Source organism: Podarcis melisellensis, assembly GCF_964234715.1.
Source record: "Podarcis melisellensis genome assembly, chromosome: 2".
Taxonomy (NCBI): Eukaryota; Metazoa; Chordata; class Lepidosauria; order Squamata; family Lacertidae; genus Podarcis; species Podarcis melisellensis.
The window spans coordinates 37,638,709-37,657,433 of record NC_138529.1 but is presented as its reverse complement, the minus strand read 5'-3'; the positions used below and the strand labels follow the sequence as shown (position 1 = coordinate 37,657,433).

General features: G+C 40.8%; 1 protein-coding gene across 1 annotated transcript in view; it reads right to left on the bottom strand.

The window, feature by feature from the left end:
* TBCD (tubulin folding cofactor D) overlaps positions 1 to 18,725 on the bottom strand; it is a 118,328-nt gene that overhangs the window by 19,868 nt on the left and 79,735 nt on the right. Inside the window, exons 18-29 of the mRNA XM_081895015.1 lie at positions 16,258 to 16,338; positions 14,776 to 14,849; positions 14,126 to 14,243; positions 13,221 to 13,281; positions 12,288 to 12,310; positions 10,287 to 10,318; positions 9,359 to 9,421; positions 8,494 to 8,570; positions 6,524 to 6,605; positions 3,752 to 3,870; positions 2,593 to 2,684; positions 1,189 to 1,329 (exon numbers count right to left, since the gene is read on the bottom strand). Of these exons, the coding sequence (XP_081751141.1) occupies positions 1,189 to 1,329; positions 2,593 to 2,684; positions 3,752 to 3,870; positions 6,524 to 6,605; positions 8,494 to 8,570; positions 9,359 to 9,421; positions 10,287 to 10,318; positions 12,288 to 12,310; positions 13,221 to 13,281; positions 14,126 to 14,243; positions 14,776 to 14,849; positions 16,258 to 16,338 (963 nt within the window). The remainder of the gene's footprint in view (positions 1 to 1,188; positions 1,330 to 2,592; positions 2,685 to 3,751; positions 3,871 to 6,523; positions 6,606 to 8,493; positions 8,571 to 9,358; positions 9,422 to 10,286; positions 10,319 to 12,287; positions 12,311 to 13,220; positions 13,282 to 14,125; positions 14,244 to 14,775; positions 14,850 to 16,257; positions 16,339 to 18,725) is intronic.

Genomic DNA, 18,725 nt, shown 5'->3' with positions numbered 1-18,725 from the left:
TTGTATCCCACATTGAAACCTTGTGTTGAATATTTTAAATAAATACATTTTCTTGACGCTAAAATATAATCAAGAAGAATTTTAGATAGCTACATAGCTAATGTTTTCTAGGCACTGGGTACTTGACATGATGTTACACTAGTTATTCTTAGATTTAGGGCTCAAAGAAGAAGCCTTGAGTTTCTTACACTTGTTATGTGGTTGGAATGGAATGAAAGCACTAGTTAAAGGGTACAAAGTGTAACGATTTATCTTATTTATTTGTAATCCTGACTCAACACGATGTAACAGTGGGAGAGTGAACATTGCACACCAACCAACTGGAATTCTCACACGAAACTATCAAAAAAGGTTGAATTTTGAGAATTTTCTGGCAGAAAGGAGGTTGTTTATTAATGACATTTAAATCCATGGGCTTCAGTGCACCCAAGGCAGAGCTGGATTTATGCCATTGTGTTTATGTCAAATTAGCACTCTAGGGAATGTAGATAGTAGAGATAGCAACAGCTCATTTGCTTTTAAAATAATATGTGCAAATGCTTGCAAAAGGTAGCAACACATGAGAGAGCCCAACAGCTGGTACAACTGCGCCCTCTGCTGTCCAGTCACCAGCATGCGAGTTAAGCAGTCAATCTTGTTACTTGGGCTATAGATATGCCCAAGGAAGTATTAAAACAATACTAAAGTATCGGCAAATGAAAGTGAATGGTGAAAGGGATGGGAGAGCCTGTAACCTTCTTGCTCTATGAATTACAGTCGTACCTCCACTTATATATCCCTCCGCTTACATAAACTTCAGGCAATACATAAGCGGCAAACCCAGAAGTATATTTCTTGGTTTTTGCCACGCATGCGCAGAAGTGGTCTACCACTTTGCACATGCACAGAAACGCTCTACCGCCGCATGTGTGTGCACAGAAGCGGTCCCTCCGGTTGCGGAAACCTTGAGATCCGACCGGAGCTGTAGGGCAAATGTACCTGTAGAATGAAAATGCTAAAAGCCTTTAGCACACTTTTAGCATTTTCATTCTACAGGTACATTTGTAGTTCAATAAGAGATTCCTCTGGGCGGGGTAGAACTGAAATGGCATCCTATTCCAGAATGCCTTGTAATATTTGCTGGGCTCTTTCTCTGAATCCTATCCACTTTTTGCCTTGATGGGACAATAAGCAAGAACAAAGCCTTACCATACTCCAACATCACCCCGACTGTCCGTTGTGTAATCATTAAGACCATTCAGCAATATGTTGTAGATCTCCGTGACATTATTTCTGCATACAACTTCAGCTGGTGATCCTTCCCCTTTCACACCTACTGTTAGGCAAACCCTGTAGGAAGAGGACACACACACACACAAATGACTCACGGATTAAAATTTATGCATTAATAGCAAACAAAACTGCTAAACATATTTATGAAAGGTATCAATTATCAATGTTCATGAAATGTACTTTCTATGGATGTTATCCTAGAGGGAACAAGTTTGATCTTCTGAGTGCAAGAGAGGGAAGGCGGTTGGTGGGTAAGGTCTTCGGGGAAAATGAAAGCAGCATCTTACTCCCAAGGGTGGCAGATTATCTGCTGTAACATGGACCTGGGGTATTATGGAAGGAGGATGTCACTCTTAGGAAGAGGGGAATCTCTTAGAAGTGACTCATTCCTTGGGAGATGAAGAGCTATTCAACTGTGCTGAGGTTACTCCTCTGAGAAACAGGGACCCTAGTAGCAGGTCTGATTATCAGAGACATAGGTACCTGGGTTTGTGGTGGCCATGTAGATTACATGGCGACTCGCCACACAGAAAGCTTTGAGGGAGCCACATTCCAGCAACCCACGGGGCCAGGCACACCCATAATCAAACACACGTACACAGAGACACATAGGACCTAAGTGAGGTTTTCACAATAACCTTCTTCAGGCATTTCCAGTAATGTGTGAGGAGGCAGTGGGGATGAACAAGTTAGCTCCGCCTGCCTCAGCAAAAGTCTCTTCATCAGTCACCTTGGGAAAGGCAACCTTGTGCAGCAGGAAGCCTGAGGGAAGCTCATCACCTGTTTGAAAACCTTATGGTCCAAGTTTCTAAAATGCATGGGGAGCCCCCACAAGTACAGGAGAGCCTCCCTACTTTACATGGTCATTTCCCAGGAGTCAGAGGGCAGCAGGAACAGTGAAGAGGGTGCAGAGGTAGTGCACCCATCCCTACCGTGATGACTTAACCCTTCCTGGTACCACCTAAGGAGGGCTTGTGTGTTGCAATGGATTGGCTGCGAGCAATACAAATTACATGTGCGGCAGCCCAATCCAGACTGGGACAACAGTGGTGGGGAAAGGGGCGAAAAACCTTTCTATCCCCTACACTAGGACCTGATCCAGAGTGGGCCTTGGGGCCTGAAATTTGCTGCTTTTCTGTTCCTTCCTGTGCCAGCAAAGAACTCAAGATCATGTGGGTAAGGCCCCAGGAGCTAGACAAGGTTCCCTATTATCTGATATAGAAGGACAAAGTCTTAAAAACAAGGCCAACACTTTCCCCTCATTAATGGCACTCACATTACAGGGCAAATATAAAGGCATATACAAACTGTTGAACATACTTTGAAATAGCTTTTAGGCCATCTTTTCTGGATTCAGCAAAGCTCACATACTGAGGGGAAATGGTAGTGACTCCCTTTAAGCCGTCTAAAACCTGGAACAACACAATACAAAAGCAGTATATGAGTATTGTACTCAGCTTGCTTGCGAGAAATTATCTAAAAAGCAGTAGAAGTTAAAGTGGCTACACACACACACTTACTTTGCACACTTGACATGAACACACAACCAGTAATCTTGTGTTTGCTGCCAGGCATCTAGCTTCATCCTAAATTCACCCTCCGTTTTTGTGACAGGTACAGGATACAAAGACTGTCCAATGCAAGCCTCCTGATACTCCTTCACTAACATGCTTTATCTGACAAGGAAGGATAGCCTTTCTATAAGGCAAAGGTGGGGAAGTGGCCAGCCCTCCTCAGGCCATTTTGACAGCTGGGCAGGGCCACCCACCTGGCATCATATTCAAATGTACAGCCACAGCTACAAAGGAAGAATAGTCACTCCCAATATCTTCCTTTGGAATGTGGTGCCACAGCTTCACCAATACATCATCTAATGTCATATGACATCACAGGTGGGTGTGGCTTCACCAAAATGGCCTATGGGCCAAATGGGAAGGACTGCTGGCCCTCATGGAGGTTTCCCATCACTACTGTAAAGATGTAAAGCAAATTTGTCTCTTTCCACTTTCCTCATAAGTGTGCATAACACTTGTTCTTTTCCCTGGCACAACTCTGAGGTTTGAATGTCTAACTATATATAAAAAATCTAAGCTTTTTATTGTTAGTTTTCCTGCTTCCCTTGCCATGGAAGAAAACAGTGACACCCCCAGGAAGAGTTGGGCTACTGAAGAGTGTTGCTGGAGAGCAATACATTAGAAGAGGAAACTATTTCCCCGCTCCACAATATGGCAATAGTTACCCATTGCCCATTACTTGGTTGCCTTTTTTTGCCCTATTATGAGTATGGTGTCTATCCCTCATCCCTTCAAAGAATCATTTCCACAAGAAATTATGATTAACACAGAAACCTTGACGGAGATTTGGTTATAAACCACCAAACATGGTCAGCAATACTGTATTGTTGTATGTTTCTTCATGATATTCCTTTAAGCACTTACAAAAAAAATTAAAAAAATTAAATCCCCACTCTCTAACTCACCTCCTGAAGCTTGCCTTTTAAAAGAAACCTAGGAAGGGCACCTAAGCCTGATGAAAGGCCACACCGAGTCATTTCCTCATGGCTCTGAAGGCCTGAAATGTATTGATTCACCAGTTCATCTAGATAAATACAAGTCATAGTATCATTAATTAGAAATTGGCATGGGGTGGGGAATGGGGAGATTGCGCCAAAGTCCTAGAATATTTGCATAAATTATTTCCAGAGAGAGATAAAAGGTGATTTCAAATTGCTGCAGTCATTGTCTAGTCATTCAAATGATTTACTATGGATTTTTTTTACTGTTAGGAAAGCAGGACAGTGTACTCAACATGACTGTGCAGGCCTAATTTTCTTCAAAGTTTCACCCTTTCACAACTGAATTGAAGGATGTGTTCTAAGGCAACAACGAGCATAAATCTACTGAAAGTTCCAGCCTTGCATCTCTTGAGGAAGATGCTTCACTGGATTCCAGGAAGTGGTTTCCATACGCTGGAACCTGGTAACAAGGTGACATTTCTGAAGGAATTTCTCTGCAGCACAGCTGTTGGAGGTAGTGCTTGATTTTTAAAGTGAGAGATGCCCACATTCGTTCCTGCCTGGAATTGCAACTAACACTGTTATCTGGAAATTGTATAGCTATAAAGGGGGTGGTTGTGATTAATCAATGCCGAAGGAAAGGAGTTCTGCAACAACTCAAATGCATTTACTTTTTATTATTATTGCTTTACACTGTCTGGGGTTGCCAAGCCCTGGTACCGATTGTAGAACCAAGCCCAATGACCCTGGCTCAAATTAAGACCACATTAAGATGGATTTTCTTAGCACATGCAGAGGCTTATTACTTCTTCTTAAATCAATTCATCAGTATGCTATACAGTGGTTCCTCGGGTTAAGTACTTAATTCGTTCTGGAGGTCCATTCTTAACCTGAAACTGTTCTTAACCTGAAGCACCACTTTAGCTAATGGGGCCTCCTGCTGCCACCGCGCCGCCAGAGCACGGTTTCTGTTCTCATCCTGAAGCAAAGTTCTTAACCTGAGGTACTATTTCTGGGTTAGCGGAGTCTGTAACCTGAAGCATATGTAACCTGAAGTGTATGTATACCACTGCATAAACTTTAAGATGCTCAGAGAAGTATAGAATGGGAAAATACACAAACACACATCTCAAAGAGGCTATTTTTGTGAACATCTGAGAAACAGCACAGGTATTTTAGATATCTCTAAACTATTTGTGCAAATATAAAACACTGAGGCCTGAAGCAACACAGTAACCCTACTCTTGTCTATATGTCTTGTGAGAACACCCAAGATAATGAAATTTCATCAGCACTCATTTTAATTTCAAAGACACTTTGTTAGCAGCACAAGGAACCAAATTAAAAGGTTGCAGAAAACTCGGCATAGGCTGTTTCTTGATAAGTACCAACAGTGCCTATGGGACTATAAGATGGCACTAGTAAGAAAATGTAAATGTGATAACACAATGAAATACATGATCTCTAAACTGTTAATTTAACAGAAATAATGGCTACAAGCTAAAGCAAGTGTTGAAGAAAAATACAACAAATTACAGAGGGAAGAAACTGCTGGAAATGGGGAGAATGAAATTACTGTATGTATAAAAATATCACTACATATAAAAAAGAAATATGATAAAAAAGAAATTATGTATAAAAATATCACTACATATAAAAAAGAAATCTGGGCATCTTCATTTCCATTGTAAAGCTTGTACCTTGAAGATGTAAGCTAGATCTTCAAGCTATGACCAAAACCCAGAGTATCAAGCTCTGCAGGTAAATTATCATGCCCAACTGCATACAAAAACTAACCATGTTTTGCTATGTTACTTATTAGGGTGGAGGCCCTGTAAATTCTTCCAAATTAGAGGATAGTAGTTGGGGTGTTGCTACCCACCAGCAATCTTACTCTAATTAATCCTATTTCCCTCCAATTGCATTCCTCTCCCTTTCAGGCTCTCTGCAGGGTAGGTTAAGAGAGAGAGAGAGAGAGAGAGAGAGAGAGAGAGAGAGAGAGAGAGAGAGAAGGCTGTGCCTGGGTGCCATTTGCTGAATCATGCCTGCCGGCACCAGCAGTTTTATGCATTATACCTTTTTCTACTTTATGCATAAAAGGCTGTATTCAATGTAATGCTAATTAATGAATTTTGCCAGCACAAGGATTTCTGCTTGCACAATAAGGCCTTCTCCCTTCTCCGCAGCCCGCCCCTTTCCCAAATCTGTCCAAGGTGTTTCTTCAAGCTTCCAGAGCAGATAAGGAGGTTTCTGGATGTGTGCAGGGGGGAGAAGGGAGGCTTCCCATTGCATTAGCAGTATTATAGCACTTATGGAACACCCCAAATGCCACCATAAAAGCTCTGGTCTGCAAATTTTCTTCCCATGTTACAAAACTTTATTAACTCTAACTCCATTGTAGAGAAGTAAAATTGTAGTGAAGAGCTGATTCAGAAGCACACTTTCACTGCTTTAATTCAAGTGGCACTTTACTAGGCATATTACAAACATTGTCTCACACATGTGCAAATCAGAATTCTTTCATTTCTCCAAAAGGGACAAGCAATGCTGCTGTCACCTCCAATTAAGTGCGTCTTAGAAGCCCACATAAATAACCGGGCTGGTCCTGAGAAGTTGCTAACCACTGAGATGTTTATTTAAGGACTAGTTCTGCTCCTGTAGGAAGTTTTCTAGCTAACAAGATCATCACAGGCTATCCCTTAATAAAGGCAAGAGACAAACATTATGAATCAGTACCTTGCTGAGCTGGATTTGCTCCCTCCTCTTCAATGTAGTAGTATTCATTACACAGAGCAGCTAATGCAGCGACTGCTGATTCCTAAGACAAAGGCAAAACTCTGTAACCATCAAAAGATCTTTCCTTTCAACTATTGTAGGAAAACCCAATGAATAATCTCTATCCTTATAAATAATTTTACTGTAGTTTGCTATGGGCCCATTCATAAAAAAGCTGAAGATAAGCTTTGCATTCCAAGCCAGGAGATTTTCAGTTCATGGCTTGTTACTGTTTAGGAGATAAAATAACACTCCAAAGTATCTTGGATCACGTTCTTCATTCAGGGCTGTGTCTGAAGGCACAGTAACTAATAGCTCATGACTTATAAAACTGTTTTAAAGCTCATCAGTATAATTTTATGGAGGCTAAATTAACAACACTGAACCTAATTTTAGTAGACTTAAATTAAAGAGTTGAACTTGCAACAGAATTTACTTGATGCTTACTCAACAATTTGTTCTAATTTAACTCAATTTAGCACAAGAATAGGGGCATGGTGTATATATTGCCTTCCATACCTTTAAAAGCAAACACTAGTCAAACCAGCAGAGGATATTTAGGCTTTAAGCTTCATTGTATACTCGCACAATGATCCCTCTCCAGAATAGCCTATGGGGAGAGATGGCATTCTGGGCAGGGCCCATTAGGTTTGGGTGTGGCTGTATTACAGCCAGCTTCCTAAATGACTCTAGCTTTTGCCATGAGCTATGGAGCCTCTCCTCACTCCCACAGATAGGTGGGAAAGAGTGGACCATCATTTTATTTATTCAAATGAGAAAAAACTATACAGTATCATGCAAAAGATTTTATCTTTCTGCACACGTCACTTATGATCAGGCAGTAAATTTACAACAACCACCACCCAAATGAATTCGACTAAAGAGTATCTCAATTTAAGAATGTGCTTGGTTTAATCTTTTCCTATGGTTTGTTATGGAGTCTCTATAACAAGCCTATTCAGTTCCATATAGAGTTCAAAGAGCAGTGCAACTTGAGTTGAGTTGCTGTCCTAAATTTCATTTACCGTATTCTTCGCCCTATAGGACGCACTTTTTCCCCTCCAAAAATGAAGGGAAAATGTGTGTGCGTCCTATGGGGCGAATGCAGGCTTTCGCTGAAGCCTGGAGAGCGAGAGGGGTCGGTGCGCACCAACCCCTCTCATTCTCCAGGCTTCAGGAAGCTCTCCGCAAGCCTTGCAAGCCTGGCGGGAGCTTCCCCCGCCCCAGCCCTGCAGCTGGGGGGGGGGGGAATAAATTTTTTTTATTCATTTCCCCCCCCCCCAAAAAAAAACGAGGTGCGTCCTATGGGCCAGTGCGCCCTATAGGGCGAAAAATACGGTAAAAGGTAAAGGTACCCCTGCCCGTACGGGCCAGTCGAGTCTTGACTCTAGGGTTGTGTGCTCATCTCACTTAAGAGGCCGGGAGCCAGCGCTGTCCAGAGACACGTCCGGGTCATGTGGCCAGTGTGACGAAGCTGATCTGGCGAGCCAGCACCAGTGCAGCACATGGAAACCCCATTTACCTTCTCGCTATAAAGCGGTACCTATTTATCTACTTGCACTTGGGGTGCTTTCAAACTGCTAGGTGGGCAGGAGCTGGGATCGAAAGACGGGAGCTCACCCCTCCGTGGGGATTCGAACTGCCGACCATACGATCGGCAAGTCCTAGGCACTGAGGTTTTACTCACAGCGCCACCCTCATTATAAATATAAAATTGATCACTTCAGGATGAAAATGAGGTTCTGTCCTTTCACAGACACAATTAATTTACATCTCATGGAAATACAGGCCCAAAGTGCTCTTGTGTTCTGTTATATACAGCACCTGGGTAATTTAAGAATACCCTGAGAGCAACTTTCATAATACGAAAATATGAATGTTTTCTTTTTTATCAAAACAAGCAACAACAATACAGATACAGCAAACTATACCTTTATTTGTTGCTTTGCATTGCTTGAAACAAGGTGGAGACTTTTGAAACTGTCATTTATGAGCGACTGCCATTCAGCTATAGGGAAAAAAAGCATGTTTGATAATACATTAGTTACCTAAAATTAAACATACCAGTATTCATCACCTTTTAAAAAACAACAATTTTTAATATATTCAAAGGTTCCAGAGTGTGTTCATAAAAACTCCAGCTGATCTCTGCAAATTTAAGTGTGCATCCTTATGGATTTTTGTACCCAAATTAAATGCTTTCAATTTTGTTTTCAATTTGCTTTTGAGATTGGTGCATCATCTATCACGGGGACCACAAAGGCCTTTTCCTGGCACCCAGGGTTCCCTTCCCCACTAAAACTAAAACTGAGAGAAGCATTCTGTTATAGATGGAACATTCTGTTGAGTGGGGTAGAATTGCTGTCCCAAGTCTCCTGCAGATGACATTACCCTATACAATTTCCTCCATGTGCTGCATCATTTCACCGAATCACAGAACTGTAGAGTTGGAAGGGGCCATGAGGTTCATGTAGTCCAACCCTGTGCAATTCAGGAATTCTTTGCCCAAAGAGGGGCTCAATTTGGCCAATTCTTTTCTGAATTAAACTGAATATGACAAACACAGTCATGATGCCAATGACAGCAGGAGGCAACAAGCAAAAATACTGGGTCATGAAAGGCATGTTAGGACATTCACAACCCTAAAGAACATCTTGTGACGATAGAAAATAAGCATATCTCTGTGAGCCATATTCTTGGCAAGTGAAATCAAGAGGACTGTGCATTTGAATGCAATTATAATCTTCAACAGATAAAAAGACAGAATAAATTTAAGACATCAAAAACATCACCTACCTATTATGGGATCTCCTCTAAAAGGCATTTTTGAAAGTGATAACTTTTCAATTAAAGCGCAGACTGGAAGAAAACGAAGAGAATACAATTTCTGAAAACAGCAGAGAACAATCCTGTGTCAAATATGGTCCTCTGCGTTCAGTGGATCTTGTACATACATATCATACAAACACCAGGGTCAGAGCTTAAGCAAATGTAATAACAGCCATACTGGTATTGCTACACAGTAGATGTGTTGCACTGTGAATATGCATACTGATCAGCACAAAAAGTATTTTAACAGCTATTCTAGCACAAGGTCTATACACTTTAGTGTAGCTAAAGTTACTCCCAACCTTACCAACTGAAGCATACAGAAATGGCACAGGCAAGTCCCAAATTAAGGCTCCCTAGGTTTCTGCATATAGTGCATCCAAGTACTCCTTGACTTAATGTTAGTGTGGAACATTCTGCTTGTATAGAGCTTCTTCAAATGGAGCCCCTAAGTGCAGGCTACATGAGAACCCCTCTGAAAATCATTCTTTTTGGAGGGAGACGTCTGCGTTCCTTGATACCAACAAGCAAGAAAACAAGTTTTATGGTGGCTGCTAAAATGCCACCAAGGAGCACTACCAATATGGAACCTGTTTGTGTTTTATCTGCACTGCATTAAAAAACAACAACTGGGGGAGGTATTTTAGGGTAGAGTGAGTGGACAAGGTATGGTTTAAGGGGGAAGTTTGACCTTGGGTAGAAATTGAAGGAAAGATTGGCAGTGTGCCTGGTGAACTGGTGTAGCAGCTGAAAAAATGAGGAAGGTTCAAGATGCAAGATTTATTTCCAAAGTACATTTACTTACAGTCAAAAAACCAGAGAAATGCATAATACCACAGAATGCTATATAATAAACATTTGGATTAAAAATGTGTGTGTGTGTGGTGTGACGTACCAGCTGGCCTCATTAGTTCTCCACCTAAACCCCTGAAAAAGGAAAAAGGAAAATGTATTGGCTGAAAATCTCAAATCACTATCTGTACAAGGAATACAAAGGAAAGGAAAGGTAAAATTCTCTTTTCTGTCTTGTTAAGATTCAAAATAAAAAATAAATTAACTCTTCTATCACTTCATCTTGCTTTATGTAAAACCTTTTACATGATGTGGCAGTGCAGAGGAAGAGACAAAAGAGAGCAAGCTATCCTATAAAACTCATCTGTCTCAAGACTTGGAAGTTAATCTCATAAATCCCACACGTGCTTTGTTTTGTGAAGTAATTCTTTGGTTTATCTAATACCCAAAATAAATTTATTTCATTGTATGGCCTTGTGCTCTTAACATTTTCATTGAGAGATGAAATTACACATGCATTACACATGATCTATACAGATCATCACTCAGTAATGTGACTTCATTGCTGTTGCTGATATCATTCACTTACACAACAAACAGAAATCAAATTACTCTCTTCTGAGAAAGTGTTTCATATCACTCCTATTTCTGTAAAAGAAATCTTCATTCCAGAAACAGATAAAGAAAACCATGGAAAAAAATGTTTTGTATGTTCTTCAACAGATGGCTGACGACACTTTCTCAAAATCCAAGAAACCACTTCTCAGCTGAGCACCTTCAGGGCACTTCAGCTTGATTGCTCTTCAGAAAACAAGTTCAGCTTGTTTAGCAGAGTGCTTGCCTATTAAAAGCTAAGTGGCTTGCTATTACAAAATGATCCAAAGCAGAATATTTTATATACCATTTAAAAGGTATTTTGATATCCTGAAACTATGTTAATATGCTCACAAGTGAATAACTCTATTATGCAAAGTACTACATTGAAGAGAAACATGATGCTTGTTTGAAGTCTAATTGATAAGAAAGGCATTATTAAGAATCTAATGAAACCGATAAATGCAAGCTTCCATTTTTTGAGAAAGTCAAATTATACCCTAGCCTCACCCTGACGTTAAAAGAATTTACAGAAAGTATAACAGCCAGTGTGATACCTCTATAAATATGAACATATTATGAACTAAGGCAGATTAACCAATGTGCGAAATGAAGAAAGCTGTCTCAAAGAATGGTTTGTATTTAAAATAGTCATTTTGCTCCCAGAAATTCTGGTTCAGTCTTACATTTCAAAAACATGGAAGTGAACATGTACTACACAGAAAGACAATTCAAAAGGTGCAACTAAATACACATCTGGTATATACTTTCCTCTCCCTTTCCAAACTCGGAATTGTTCTTAATAAAACAGCTGTGACGTATATAATGGACCTGTATATAAGGGGGGGGGGGATTCTAAAAGCTTGAAAGTGTATCAGTTGTTTCCTGTCTCTACATCCTTTCCCAACAGACTCTCCAATTTTGAAGCATTAAGTCTGCCTCTAGGCTCTGTATTTTCAGTTCGCTTTATCGATGTTCCAAATTTTAAATGTTACAAAGTGAAGCATCAAGAGAAGGAGGCTTTAAATTATCACAGGAAACTTTTGGCTACTTCATGGACCAATGCTATGGTGTTTACTGTACAAGACAGAGTAAGGAAAGTGTTGGTTATAATTTTTTACCTTGCCTAGGGTGGCAAAATACCTTGAGCTGGTCATGGTCCCAACATGGCACCCCTTGTCTGCCTGTTGCGCATCTCCTGAGATGCCAGAGAGCCTATGCAGGTTGCTATAAGACAGGGTCACACTTTCCACTGGGCTGTAATTATGTATGGGCATCATAAAAGAATTTGTAAGACAGGCTGCTCCAGTCATGCTCTCTATTCCAAGCAGCAAGTTCTGCTGTGGCCACATGCCAGCCAAGCTATGCTTACGCTTAGGAAACGCAGCACACCCATGCACAGAGTCAGTTTGAAAGTAGGCACCCAAGCTTTTTTGTGGACTGCGTATTTTATGAGGCTTTTTCTATGTTCTTACAATTGAAACAATCTACTTGGCATTAATTCTCTTACCGATACAACTGACGACGGCAAAGCTGTAAGAGAAAACTGGTATTAGATAAGGAATAAAGAAGTTCTATTTAGTTTAGTGAATCTCAAATTGCAAGTTATAGCCCACAGCTAGTTCCTGATGTGTTCCTGAGTGGACCACACAACAATGGGATTCTGGATCCCAAAAGGTTATGTAAATTTACCAATAGGTCCCATTTCAAAATGGCTGAGAAACACCAATTTAGTCAAAACTCCACCCCACAGAAATATGTTAACTGTACACAGTATTTTTTTTTATAAGAGTACAAGGATTAAGTTTTTGCGACATAATTCAGTATTGTTTCACTCATATTTGATCATACATACAGATTTTATCACTGATGGCTAACAAAATAGTATCTATTTTCCTAATAAGAATATTAGTTATACTGTTACTGCCCAGGAAGCTCCAGTAACGTACATACAATATTCTAAGTGTAGGGTAATTCTCTGCATGTTTATGTTGAAGAAGAAAATCCACTGCATTTCAAATCTCATACAGACTTTTGTACAGCACATTATGGGAAAAAATAAAATATATCTCCAGTCTGCATTACTGGTGAGCCACTTCTTCTGTGAGCCAAGGAAATCCATTGGTGCAGGCAGCAGATTGAGCGGAGCAACAGAACGTGCCACCTGCCAGTTTTTGCAGGGCTGGCTGCAGATAGTCTACCTCCCTACCACCATGCAGCTGTGCAGCTGCCATTGATCTGTCCTATCAGCCACAGCTGTTGGGCTATGGTCCACTTTGGGAAACTCCCTCAAACATTCAGTAAGCTGCATGAAGGTGGGCATGCCATCTAACAATGCACACACACCAAATAGTTTTTACATTATCGATTTTAACAAAAGAAACTTTCCTATTTAAAGAGTGCAAAAACATTTTCTTTTTCATAAGACAGAATTTGTACCAACCTCCACATGAATCTGTTTAAGTCCTTCCAAGGCTTTTTCATCCAAATATGATGTAATGGATCTGCAAAGTTAAAAGCCACATCATGTGAGGGAGTCCTAGAAACCTATCTGCCAGTGGCAAGCCATTAATTGGAAAGTATAGGTGCTTATTCTTCTCTCTGAAAACTAAGGTGTCAGTCAAACTTCTAAAGCCACCAGAGTTCCTGACAGATGTCACACAACCTTCCAAACCAACACTAAGTATTTCTTCCCATATTACCTGTGAGATCATCATGTATTGACTAGTAAGCTTATCTTAAGGTTACCAGATTATTTTCAATGAATCTGGTGACACTTTCCAACTTCAATGGATTTTGTATGGGGACTGATTTGTAAATCTGGGGACTGTCCCCGCAAAATAGGGACAACTGGTAACCTTAGTTTATCTAGTATTACCTGTTTCATAACCAAAGCTCTTGAATATATTTATAGCCATTAAAATATTAACAATTCTAGCTTTTAACTCCCTTCCTAGGTGAATTTATGTTTTCTTAGATCTCTTAGCTTATTCACTGAAATAAGTTCCAGCTAATTCACATTATCTTTCTGAGGCACAATAACGCACCCTGGTAAATGCCACCCACAGTGAAGAAAACCACTGATGTAGATAAGAAGAGTATGATGTTATTTTTTCTTCTTTAATTTTCTACTACCCTCGTTTTCTTTCTGATCATAGTAGTCCCTAGTATGCAGAGCTTAAATGCCAATATGAACTCTACCATAATGCATTGGGGGAAATGGTAGTCAACAAGAATTCATCTTTGTTCCAAGCCTTATTTATTTATTGACCCAGTTTATAGACTGTGTTTCACTACAGTCTCAAAAATATGTATAAAAACAATGCAGTAATGATTTTGTCTTTTTACCTCTTATTTTCTTCTGCTAGTTTACTCAAGGCGTGAGTGATCTCAGCACAGGCCAGAATTGCTCCGTGGCGAGTATGAAGATCTGTGCCAATTGCCAATGGCAGCAGTTTTGGTAAAACTGCAAGAGATTAAACATGAATAACTTAGAAATTTAAAGACAAATAGACAAGAAATTGTCCCCTTCCAGTCTGAAGACTAGATGCTGGATCCCTAATAAAATGACAAAAAAGGAGTAATAGCTGTTGCTTACTATTCACGTTTGAGAAGGCTATATCTTGAATTCATTTTACATACATTGAGAAGTTTGCAAAAGTATGTAAATGACTAGCATTTGCAGTTCCCTGGTTTAATTTCCCAAAGAAGTTAACACATTTCTTCATATGCTAAATACAAAATCTTTTCACAAGCCAAGCACATGTATTCTACTCTAATGCCACAAAAAGCCTGCAGTGTGTGAACATGACTCTTAAGACAATGAGTTCTGTATATACATTTAACCCATTATAGGATAATTTTCTCTCTCTGTTAGAGACACTTAATTACTTTGGTTGCTAGAAATATTCAGTTTGCTTCTCTATTAGCCACATAGGATTAAGGGCTTTTGCAGTAATGTTCTAGGTGCTTTAGATCATAAGCTTGTTTTCACTCACCTTCGTTTGCCATATATTCTGGAGCCTGTGGTGTGATGTTATGCAGAGCTTTGGTTGAAAGATCCCGAATAACACTGAAAGATTGAGAGATGGGGAGAGAATGAGGTGGGGGGTGGGAAGCATGCAGCAGATGTGTTTATAAGGCTGGCATATGAACTAAAAACACCTAGTTCACGAGTAATGACATTTCCAGTGCTGCTGCTTCAAGCTAAAGGGAGGAACTTAAAACTGAAGCTGCTTTCAGGAACATAATCAATAAAAGTTCCTGTGTTGTTGTTTAGTTGTTAAGTCGTGTCCGACTCTTCGTGACCCCGTGGACTAGAGCATGCCAGGCAAGTTCCTAGGAGGCAGCAAAGTTTCTGCCTCGAGATAATGGGCAGTGCTAACCCCACTGGGCGCCCAGGAGGCCAGAATGGGAAATAGTATGGCTTCCTACAACACGAATGAGCCTTGGGCCCGCATGCTCCCTATCCCTCTCCTATTTCACTTGGCAAAGGAAGAGGCAGAACCTTCTGCTCCTGATTTTAAAGGAATCACAGTTCCCTGTGATATCGGAATTTAGGGAACTGTGATTTGCTCAAATCGGTGGTGCCTTGAATGATGATCAGGGGTGCCACAGGCAACACTGGCCTCTGTCCTTCTTTCCTTCCCTCCCTCCTTTAATGCCTTCTTGCGTCTCTACCTCCCAAAGGCTTGCACAGCTGTTTGTTGCAGCAGCCCTGTTGCTGCCCCTGCTGCCTCTCAAGATAAGGTGCTGGCCTCATGTCCACCTCTAGCCAGTCTCCGTCTGGGGTCATTCTCTGCCCAGGCCCCTGTGGGGTGGCACGAGAACGCACCTCTCTTTGGGGAGGGCGGGCAGCTCAGACACCAGGGGTGGCAGTCGTGGCTACCCGGAGGACTGCCAAGGAGAGGGGAGGAGGCTGAGGGAACACTCCACAAGGGAGGGTGTTTGAAAAAGGATGAGAGGCTGCCAGCTCTGCAGGCAAGGGGTGACATAACTGGGATCCTGAGCCCCATAGGGGTGCTGCAGAAAGAAGGTAGTTGGGTCAAGGGAGCCATGGACTCCAAAAGGTTGAAAACCTCTGGCTTAAATGATAGAGAACAATTTAGGTTCACAAACTGTGGCTCCTCACGTGAGCAGGAGAGGAGGAGAGGAAAGGAAGATGTGTAAGCTCAAGGCTCACAATTGCTTGTTGACAGGGCAGGTAAAAATGGTTCCTCGCTGCATCTGAACCACAGACTTATTTCATTTCTTAGGGTCAAAACAACACATTTAAGTACTTGTACTTATTCCAGTCTTAATAATTAATTTTCACTAGCACACCTGATTTTTAACAGATATAGCTGAAAGTCAACAAATGTTAGCAAATTGAACAAATTGAAAACAATAAAAGCAGTCTCACTACGAATCTAATTTAGAAATCAGCTATACTTTTCTGATCAAAATACTGAATCCCCACATATTAACATAATTAAACTTACGGATCCCAGTGGTTGATCTTCATGTTAACCAGGTGATCAATCATGGACTGTGTATACTCAGGAAACCCGGAGATATATACACTGAAAGGATGGTGGAAAACACAAAAATTAGAAACAGAAATTTGCTCCAAAAGTTATTTCAAAGTCAATTTCAACAAGAACCTAATAACCTCAAACTGTCCAAGGCTTACAAGTTAAGGAAGGAATTTAATAGACATATATGTGAAGTCAAGCTTGACACATAAAGCTTTTTATTTATGTTTGCCATCTCATCCCAAACATATACTAATATTCTGCTTTTAACCAACACAGCATTATGAAAGCCAATGCTGAAATTAAATGAGACCTTATTTAAGTCATGTAAACTTTATATTAAAAAGGCATGTAAACAAAGGGGCTGGCTAAAATGAAGTGTGAATACATTTTTGTAGAGAAAGTATTAGCATCATTGCTATTGCTGGGGGGGGGGGATGTTTAATCAGGGAGGGAAATTAGTCATTTCTCTGGCTTATCTGGGGCACATAACAGAGAACCTGGTATTTTTGCTATTTTATTTCTACTGCTTAGTAAAATAAGGCTATTTCATTAGTCACAGTCAACATTATTAAGAACTGACCATCAAAAAAAAAAAGTGAAAGAAAATAGAACCTTCTGCTCTCCTCCAAGAATGTATGTAAAAATGCTAACCAACTTAGATTTTTGAAAAGTTTAAATTAGCAAGATAAATCTCTATGGATAGAAATGAATCATTCCATTAATTAAACCGCACAAATGAAAAGAGTAAACTAAAAATCATGGATATTTTAAGGCCTGAAGGTTTGAAGGACTCCCAGCCCCCCCCCCCATTAGTGATTTTAAGCTTTTGGAGCTGTTTCTGCTGCTTTTTCCATTACGTTGCCATACATCCGGGTTTTCCCTGACATTTTGCAGACTAGGCAAAATTCCCCCGGTGCCATTTTTACACCTGAAAACCAGGACATGCCATACATGACGTATTGCAAGCCTATGCTTGTGCAACAAGAATCTGTGTAGTGAAACATACACAGCTCACAGATGCAAGAGAAGGGATAGCATACCTTACAGTAGGCCAAACCCTCTAAAATTACTGATTGTTTATGCGTCATGGAAAAAAATAATTTACAATCAAGGCCCTGATCAGTTTTCTCCATGGAATGGGACATTTGTACTTTAGTTAAAACCTAGTCAATCCTCCAATTATGACCTGTTCATCTGGTAACTCGAAAGTACATAAGAAAAATGGGAAAGAACTGCCTTCCGGACCCATCACATTTCCTTGTTTTTGTTTTGCTATAGAAAAGAGTTGGGAAATTGGCTGCGTGTAGGAGGAAGGTGTGTACCAAAAAAAGCAAAGACTAAAGGGAGGGTGGAGTGCCATGGAAGAGTGTGGGCTGAACAGCTTAAGGATGAAAGGGACAATAAAAAGGTAATTTAGAAACTGAGTAAGTAACAAAAACAAAGTATGCTCACACTGCAGATACCTAAACAAGCTACTTTCTTCAAGGCCTGCAAATTGCCAGCCTCCCTTCAATTCACCATTACTTGACTTGTATTCAGTAAGCACATTAATTCATATGGTTCTGCTGGCCTTAAGGATATTCTTCAAAGCTGATGCACAGGAAACATTTGGTTTAGAACAGATATGCATACTAAACACAGTGGTTGGTAGAATTATGGACTATACTACTTCAGACAGTAAGTGGGGGTTGTATTTTTTAACGCTCCCCCATGTTGCTTTTTCAAAATCCCTGCATGCAATGAACAAGCACAACCAGAAGGGGGCTACATTAATATTCTCCCTCTGTGTGTGTGTGTGTGTGTGTGTGCGCGCGTACACACTATACCAGGGGTAGGCAACCTAAGGCCCGGGGGCCAGATGTGGCCCAATCGCCTTCTAAATCTGGCCCGCAGACAGTCCGGGAATCAGTGTGTTTTTACATGAGTAGAATGTGTCCTTTTGCGCTCCGTGGCGACCTGGAAGTAACGGAACGCGCTACTTCCGGGTTTCGCCGCTTGTGCAGACACTCAAAATGACATCAAGCGCATGCGCAGAAGTGGCAAATCGCGACCTGCACACACACAGATGCGCAGACGCAGGTTGCGTTCTGCTCTAGATGCGAACAGGGCTCTGGAACGGATCCCGTTCGCATCCAGAGGTACCACTACAGATCAGTAACTGGTTAAAGTGCACTCGTTATAACTTGATTATTCTTGGAAGGGGTTCCTCCAAGGATCTGTATTGCAACTGGCACTTTTTCACTTGGTTCATATTTAGGTGTGAGCACTGAGATGGTGAGATTTGCTGGTGGCATAAAGTTATTCAGGGTGGTAAAAACAAAACAAGGTAAGTGAAGAGATCCAAAAGGACCTCTCTAAAAAAATTCCCAGCTTCACATATATGAAGATGGTGTCTGAAGTGGCAGTGACTGGGCAGGAAAGAGATCTTGGGG